This window comes from Gnatocerus cornutus, chromosome 1 (assembly GCF_029298725.1).
Source record: "Gnatocerus cornutus isolate USDA-ARS CGAHR chromosome 1, icGnaCorn1.1, whole genome shotgun sequence".
Classification (NCBI taxonomy): Eukaryota; Metazoa; Arthropoda; class Insecta; order Coleoptera; family Tenebrionidae; genus Gnatocerus; species Gnatocerus cornutus.
This window is the reverse complement of record NC_142233.1, coordinates 27,464,714-27,473,097: the sequence shown is the minus strand read 5'-3', so window position 1 is coordinate 27,473,097 and position 8,384 is coordinate 27,464,714. Positions and strand designations below refer to the sequence as shown.

The following is an 8,384-nucleotide window of genomic DNA, read 5'->3' as shown; positions in this document are numbered from 1 at the left end:
AATTCCATTGCATTACACAATACAAATTCTAGTTAAAAGTAGCGATTTTAATAATTCCAAAGTAGATTAATCCGAGAGATTATTCGTGTCGTAGTGAGGTAGTTGTAACACGCAGATAAGTACTTCAAGTGTTCTAATTTCTTAATTTAATACTTAAGGTAAAGTTAGCGGCTGATAGGTCTTGGCACCTTTCTTGGACGGCTTCAGATGCGGAATCGGAATTTCAGTTCGACCAGTGGGACTTTCTAAAATAAAAAAAAAACATTTCAACACACTTTCTCGTCAGACTGAAATGCCGCTTCTGAATTTGCGTCTTTTGACCTAACCTATGTAATAATTCACAGTAATAACCAGTATTGAATTTTTTAGTAAAGTAGATGCAACAAAGTAAGTGTTGTTGGTATGTTTACTTGAAAGTCGTCGTATTTTGTTGACAAATTCTAGTCGGAACTAACAGACTTGTTGGATAGCGCCGGTTTTTAAATGTAAACAAATTAAATATAATTTATTGTTCTATATCGAAATAATAACCGTTTGATTTGCATTTAAAACCTTTTACATCTGGTTCTCAGACAACAAATAACATTAACTTAACCGACGTGATCTTTATACAGAAAACGTGTTCAGATAAATAAATGGAGAATTAAGTAAATTGTCAACATTTCAAGTTTTGCATGGTTGCTGAAAAAATTATCATAAAGGTTTCCACGGATGCACAGGAATGCATAACGCGACTCTTAACCCAAAAATGCCATCTTATAAAATTTATCTCATTCGCTTTTATTGCGCGCGAAAGCGCAACGCTAAACCACACCGTTATTATTATGTCATTTAATACCTCATTATTTTTACGTGTTAACAGTTTGTGTTTTATGCCTCTTCCTGAATGGAGCGATAAATCACGAAATCTTTCTTTTAATAGTTTCAGCGATCGGCTTGCAGTTTTCATTTCTTTTCATGGCTGATACCAAAAAATTTGATTGTCTGAAAACGCTATTTATTTTTCTATTGTTTTCAATCATAATTCAAGTACTTAAATGAATTATAACTATTGTGTTTGTAATGTAAAATAGTTTGTATTGTTTTGTTAATTGATTCTTTATGTACTTGTTGTATCTTTTGTACAGTATTTTATTATATTAAAGTATTTTTGTATTGTTATTTTTAAGAAATTATGGTGACTTATGTAAAACAAGATGTATTAGACTGGCATAACTTATTAAATATTTATTGTAGATTTAGATAAATAAATCACTAAAACGTGTTCCATTTTTTCTATCGACACCAGCCTATTCCCATGCAAGCATTATGTAAACACTAATGAAAGAAAATAATATAAAAAGACATTAGAATGGTAGTAAAGTTATAAAAATAGAACGTAATATTCTCGAGACTTATTATTGTTACTTTTAGATGAAAGACCATAGAAAAAATAGTGTACATATTCGTCGAAAAGTGTCTACATTCACACTCGTGCGAAAAATGGCACTGTCCGCTCTTGTTATGTAAATATCGATATCAAAAGTGTTCTAATTATTATTTGAACACCCCTCGATTTCCGTCGATTCGGTTTCAAATTTCTTACGCACGCATCATTACTTATCTAAATAGAACAGGGGCGTACATCAGAGATCACATATCGAAATTCCTCATCCACGTTCAGTTTATTTCATACATGATGTTCGTACGAAGTCTCCTCGTTTTACTATTCCTTTCCGCAGGTAAAAATTTTTCCATTAGATCAAAGAACACATTTTACTGGTATTTCAGTCAAAGGTGACGATGACTGTCCGGCTTCAGACCGATCTAAACTCGCTTCCATCAGATTACGAAAGCACTTGCTTTGTGAGTACGACAGGAACACAAGACCCGTTCGAAACCACAAGAGCGCCGTTCCTCTGGTGATCCAGTTGATCCTCAAATATTATGAATTCGTAAGTTGGTAGGTTGGAAATGCGGAATTTGAAAATGTCGTTTCAGAATATCCATGATAACAGCTTTACGGTGGATAGTTGGATGACTCTGGTAAGTAAAAAGAAGTGGAAGAATCATTACTGAGTTTTTTCACAGCGCTGGGTAGACGAGCACCTTAAATGGAATCCTGACGATTATGAATCTATAACACGCATTCATTTATCGAACACTGATATCTGGACGCCTGACATCGCCGTTTACAACAGGTACCAGTAAGATTCTATTACCATTTTCTCATATTAATTTATAGGCGGAACCAAGGCGGGGATCCTTCCGCAATTGATAGTGCCACTTGCATCGTTTCGAACGAAGGGCGTGTGGTTTGTGTCCCTTCAACGAGCCACAACACCATCTGTACGTCTGATTTGACTTCGTACCCTTTCGATACACATAATTGCACTGTACGATTCGGTTCTTGGGTTCACAGTGGTGAAGAACTCGATTTGCGAATTCCTGAAGCAGCCGTCGATACCGGAGATATCGTTCCCAATAGCGAATGGGAACTCGTTGAAACAGACGCTGTGAGACACCCGGGGAACTATAAGTGTTGTCCAAATAACACGTATCCTTCCATCAATTTCAGCTTCAAAATCCGAAGACTCGCTGGAGCGCACATCGCCAGCGTTATTCTACCAGCCCTTGGTAAGGCTCTCCTTGAAACGATAATTTTCATTATTTTTTCTTCAGTTTTGATCATGATCACGATTACGTCAGTATGGATGGCCCCAGACAACCCCAACCGCCTCCTTCTATGTATTATAAATTTGATCTGCGGATTTTTATACATCCAAAATGTCGCTTGGATGGTCCCTTTGAACGGCGACAAAATTCCTGTGATACGTAAGTCAAAAGCTTCAATAAACACATTTAATTTGAAATGTTTCAGTGCGATTTGCCCGAGACTCCTTATTACTAACAGCATTCACAGTCATCTTCAGCGTGATACTCAAAAGTATGGTTGAAACAGAAAAGGCGATTCCCACTTGGGTATCGAAAATTGTCTGCGTTTTGGTAGCTTTCAAACCAGGGCAATTTATTCTCGTGGGCGACAATTCATTTAAAGTACTTCTTGTACATTTCCGCGACAAAAATTGAAACATTTGTTTTAGGGTCTTGGCAACGAAGACGACGTCACTGCAATAATCAGCAATGAAGATCCTGCGTCTCGTAAATCCGAGTGGTTGCTCTTTGCCAAAATTTTAGACAGATTGTGTTTCTTTGTATTTTTCGTTGTGTACGTCTTCGTATTTATAGCCTTCACTCCGTAAACGCGTTTTGTTCAACGCCTCTCAGGGCGGGCAACAAGAAAAATATTATGATGTATTCGGTAATCTACACAAATTGATTTTAAATTTAAAGTACATATTAAATTAGGTAGAATTGATAACAATGTGGTCAATCAAATTCATTAAAATATATTAAGAGACAGGATTGAGTAATTTTTATTCCTTACCCAAATTGCAAAGATTAAATGGAAACACTTTTTTAATCAGCTGCAACCACACAAATGAGGGAAGTTGGGTAAACGCTCCCAAAAAATGTTTATCGATTATGAAAGACATTTATTTTTTTGACAACAGATGTAACAGTATTGTACAACATTTATCAAAAAAATAGATAAGTAATAACAAAAAGTTTTAGTTTATTCATTTTATTAAGCAACTTTACATTAAAGCCCCTCGTAGTCTGTACAATAGGTAATCTTCTTCAAATGCTTGAAAACAAGAATTTGCACAAAATCACAATATCACAAAGAAATAAACATGTTTACCCAAATGTTCGTATCAGCGAGTGATGCATTAAATCGCGTGAAAGAGAAATTTACAAATGCGTTGATTTTGTGCGGTTAAATTTTGCATTTTATCTCCTGAGCGAAACATCACAAATGTAAATATTTTCTTGCAGTTGTTTAATGCATGAAATGGTCATGTAAATGCGTGATTTTACGTATAAAAGTAAAATAATCGAGTTTTGAATCGCGAGACCACATACAAGGCTTGTTGCAAATTTGTAATAAACTTTATACATTTTATTTTGTCATGGCTTATTTACAGAATATTACAAGATGTACAGACTCCAATCGTTTAAGTAAAAAAAGACAGTGTTTATAATTATACAAATATTCCAATAAAACTGGAATGGAACAAATAATATAATAGTAAAAATAAAAAGTTATATTCTAACCTTATTCAATTTCGTAATAATAAAGAAGACAGTTTTACATTAAAAAATACACAGTACTTTTCTAATAGGTCAAATATCAGTCTACTACAAAGTATCAACTAATTATGACTTTAAAAGACATTACTATGCCTTTACACTATTTACAATGAATAAAATAATAATGTACAATACGTTTGCGTTGCAAAACAGCTGTGGGTCTAGAAATAAAGTCATTAGGTTTACATCAGCAGTGCACACTATATAACAAGACACAACTATGGAATGCTTTTAGTCACTACGACACGGTTCAAGTTCGGGCACTCACTTGGTCGGATAAGGGTTAATTACTGTCACTGCTGCTGCTTGCTGGCTTGCTAACACTGCGGCTGAAATTTTAATCGAATTAGGCCTCAACTTAACAACAGACAAATTCACGCCAAATTAAATCTGGGTCTCATTCGTAAAAACTCTCTAAGCTGAACAAATACTGGAAGTTCCAAAGTTTCCGTGAAGAAAAAGAAAAACTTATTTTGGCAATAATCATCGTTAGTTTCTCGAATTAACCCAGATTCTGGAGTTTGGATTTCTTCTCCAAACTTCCAAAGTTTAATAGCCTCAACTCACCTCCATAAGGGGGAGGATACATGGGATACCCAAGGCCTACATGTGTATGATGATGCGTGTGAACGTGACGCTGCGGTGGGGGCGACCGCGAATCCTTGTTTTCCCCCGGCGTCTGTTTACCACCAGAAGGGGTGGTATTCGTCTGAGAAGTAGGAGGTTGAGTCATCTGCGGTTGAGCCGGAATCGTCGACTGTCCGCTGTTCGTTGACGGGCTCGAACTCGCAACCGACGTCTTCGGTGTCGGTGATTTGATTGCCCTCTCTTGTAATTCGTGGATTTTGTGAGACGAGTAGTATTGCGCATGGTGCTGCAGCATATCTAGGGCTTTCGGTGGAGGCGGCGCTCGTGATAAGTCTTCAGGAGCGTGATACCTGGGGATCTGCGCGTGCAAGTAAGGGTTACCGCTGTACGGGCCTGGAACCATGATGCCGCGGTACATGGCGTGGTTCGGGTCGAAGGGTAGGGCGCCATAGTGCGCTGACTGCATGTAACTGGGGTGGATGTAAGCGTATTGGGACGTCGGGGGCGGCGGGGGGCCTTGGGTTTCCATAGTGGGTTTCACCCCTTCTTGCTTTACATCTTTGTCCTTTTTTTCCTCGGGTTTTGGGTCTTTATGTTTGAGGTTGGGACTGGGTGGAGGTGGTGCTTTCGACGCCGAATTCTTGTGGTCTATTGATTGTTGCTCTTTTCTTCTTTGATCGTATACGTAAAACCGACGGACTTCTTCGTCTCTTTGATTGTGGTGAGTTTGTTGTTGCTGACGCGAGTACATGTAAGGATTCATTTGGTTCTTGATTTCAATGCTCTCTTTGAGTATTTGATGGTTTTCGTTTTGATGTTTTTCCTTGATTGCGGGCTCTGTTTTCACTTTGCCTGGTGTGGGGACTTGAATGGGATTTGGAATCGGCGCCGGTGGTTTGATCGGTTGGTCTATAATAGGACTCGGACTTTCTTTTATCCTTTCCTCTTTGATTTTGTCCTCCTGAACCATAGGTACACCCGCGAAGTTTGGATCCATATTGTAGGCGTACCCTGGCATGTAACCATATGGGTAATAATGTTGTTGAGGTAACATCTTTTGCGAGTAGTCAGATCCTTCTTTCTTACCGTCTTTTTCCACCGGCTTCTCTGTTGATTTATCGCCCTCCTTCTTCGCATCTTGCACCGACGGCACCAAATACTGCGGTTGTCCGTAAAACGGGTACATTCCGTACTGGGGCATGTGGGGCATCGCCTGCCCCGACTCAGTCTTTTTATCTGCATTCTTACTCTTATCTCCTTCCGTTTCCATCACCGGAGCACCGTCATCAGAGATATCCGAGTAGGCTGGACTTTGCACTTCGTCCCTGGCAGTTGGCTCTACTCCAAAGACTGGTTGCTCTGGAGGATGCGGACTTCCCGCAGGAGACTTTCGATTCTTTTTCTTGAAACTTTGGGGTTTATTGCTTGACCCGTTTTGTTGTGGCTGTTTGCTTTTATCATCAGGCATTAGTGCGGCAGTGGGCTTTACTTTGAACTGGGTAATCTTCGTCTGTTGACTGGGAGACGGAGGAGCATGAGGTGACATTTGCGAAGAGATCTGGGACGAGTTTTGTGGCGGAATTATGAGAGTCGGAGGTTGTGTGAACTGCTGAGAAGGCATGTTCACCTGAGATTGCAACTGATTCGTGAAAGACTGCGGTTGAGCATTGGTTTCAGTCTGGGAAGTTGGCTGCTCTGAAGGGAGCGAAACAGAAACGCTGCGCACCGGCGGCAGAGAGCCTGAAGTTGACATTGGTGTTCCTGCAATAACATCAGCATTAACTCTGTAACTGCACATATTACTGATATGTTTAATGACAGCGAACGGGTAAACATCGCACCGTTAGATTCGGCGTCTGATTCTCTGGAAAATTCTATTTCTCAACTGTTAAATTTTAGTAAATAAACGTTCTGTCAACACATTATGCACAATAAACATGCACATCGTGAAATTACATCTTCTGAGATGTTAAATAAAACAAAGCAACTTGTTTTGCTAGTTCGCAGGGTAATTTCTAACAAGGAAATAACATAGGCGTCATCTGCGCGAGAACATTAAGAAGATTAACTGAATTACGAGAAAAGAAGCAATCAACAGGACGAGTTAAATTCTTGTCTTCTACTTCCTGAATTTGTTCCTTTGTCTAAAGAAGTACACGATAATACACTGGGAGCGAATTACGGACGAGCATATTTATAATGAAGTCGTAAAAGTTACGTGAACATCAACTGCAAATAAATTAAAATAATCGGTGCATCCGACATTCGTTTCTAGTTGAAAAATAATTGCTTGGGAATTTAAAAGTATCAAGTGTAAAACAGAAGTTCCCATAAAACTACATAAGTAAAAAAAATTGTAATGAATTACAACGATAAGGATTTCCACGTTTACAGTTTTTGCATGTTTTTGTACAATTATTATGTGTAATGTATTTGTTGTTAAAACTGTTTTGTAATGACCATGAATGACATGTCATCAGAAACGGCCCCCTACCTGTCACTTGTTGTTTGTTGGCGCCGAACACCCCAACAGGGTATTCTTCGGTGGGGGTGTACCTCAGTACCCCCGGTTTGACAACGTTTTTGCTTTCCACGAGAGGCACGGTGGGTGATCCGGCGCCGTTACCGAGGTCGCTTTGTGGCGTCGCTGGCGACGGTGGCGTACTACGTGGCGTCGCCGGTTGACTAGGCACCTCCAGCAAGCTCGCCCCCCTGAGAATCAACGGCAATTCCGCTTCTTTCTTCTGCGGCGTCAGAGGACTGTCTTGGCTTTTATCTGGAGACTTAACCGGAGTGGCTGGACTAGGAGCCTCAATGTTTGACTCGTCGTTTTCTGACATGGAAGTGACATCCTTGGTGTCGTCGTCGTCCACAGAGCCATGCGCGTGCGACTGGTGGTACTTTAACCCGTTGATATGTTTGTACTTTTTAGAGCAATTAGGCTCGGGGCATTCCAGGAGCACTGGCGAAGGCGGTGGGCTGCCGCAAGGCGTGGGCGCGGGCGCTGGAGGCGTAGGTGGCGGAACAACAATCTTGGTCTTCTTGCCCTGGACAGCGGGCGCGGGGTCCTCCTCCCCTGCACGACTCTTGCGCTTGCTGCTGGTGTCGGGGCGCGGCGGTACGAAGGGCGTGGGGGACGAGGGGGCGGTGGACGGACCTGAACCGTTCGCTGCCCCACGACGCCCCTTTACACCACCGTTCCGCAACTTACTATGCACGGATGAGCGGGTCTCTGTGAAGTTGCTTAGATCAGTGCTTGGTGTTGCAGCGCCAGCAGAACGTCCTCTCTTACCTCGTCCTTTTGGAGTACGGTTGTCCAGGTCACTTGTGGGAGAATCACAGAATCTGCGGCAGAAAACAATGCTCACTCAGAAAAATTACTTTGCCAATCAATGAGTCACAAGACGAAATAAAAACATAACGGACAACGAAACAAAATAAAAAACCAATCGTACAAGAATAACACTTTATGTATTCAACAGTAAAATACATAAAAATTTACAATAAAAATATACAAAATAAATAACATAAGTACTACATCTAAATTTGGTAACTGTAAAACTAGGCAATGAGAACTTGAAAATTATATTTGGTTAAAGTTT

The 8,384-nt window shown here is 40.2% G+C and overlaps 2 protein-coding genes across 4 annotated transcripts in view; one reads left to right on the top strand and one right to left on the bottom strand.

Annotated features, from left to right (window-relative positions):
- Window positions 1-377: 377 nt before the first annotated feature.
- Window positions 378-3,396, top strand: LOC148181164 (acetylcholine receptor subunit alpha-1-A-like). The gene is made up of 16 exons (XM_088047274.1): window positions 378-387; window positions 445-461; window positions 573-599; window positions 669-861; window positions 923-1,029; window positions 1,128-1,177; window positions 1,289-1,310; window positions 1,376-1,378; window positions 1,421-1,721; window positions 1,771-1,934; window positions 1,981-2,025; window positions 2,071-2,180; window positions 2,225-2,616; window positions 2,662-2,814; window positions 2,861-3,036; window positions 3,084-3,396. Exons 1-16 carry the CDS (start codon window positions 378-380, stop codon window positions 3,240-3,242), a joined length of 1,929 nt encoding a protein of 642 aa, XP_087903400.1. The 3' UTR covers window positions 3,243-3,396.
- A 119-nt stretch (window positions 3,397-3,515) lies between these two features.
- sbb (scribbler) overlaps window positions 3,516-8,384 on the bottom strand; it is an 83,715-nt gene continuing 78,846 nt past the window's right edge. For 2 of the 3 annotated variants that reach the window (XM_088031561.1, XM_088031557.1), the window contains exons 6-8: window positions 7,277-8,127; window positions 4,762-6,543; window positions 3,516-4,523 (exon numbers count right to left, since the gene is read on the bottom strand). In XM_088031561.1, the coding sequence (XP_087887687.1) occupies window positions 4,459-4,523; window positions 4,762-6,543; window positions 7,277-8,127 (2,698 nt within the window). In that variant the 3' untranslated portion in view covers window positions 3,516-4,458. The remainder of the gene's footprint in view (window positions 4,524-4,761; window positions 6,544-7,276; window positions 8,128-8,384) is intronic. The other variant, XM_088031570.1, reaches the window with a different exon arrangement.

What these genes read in the sequence shown, in the direction of transcription:
- LOC148181164 (XM_088047274.1), top strand. An exon ending in CGTTATTCTACCAGCCCTTG is followed by an intron (nt 2,617 to 2,661) that starts GTAAGGCTCTCC and finishes TTTTTTCTTCAG; the next exon opens with TTTTGATCATGATCACGATT. An exon ending in TGGGCGACAATTCATTTAAA is followed by an intron (nt 3,037 to 3,083) that starts GTACTTCTTGTA and finishes CATTTGTTTTAG; the next exon opens with GGTCTTGGCAACGAAGACGA.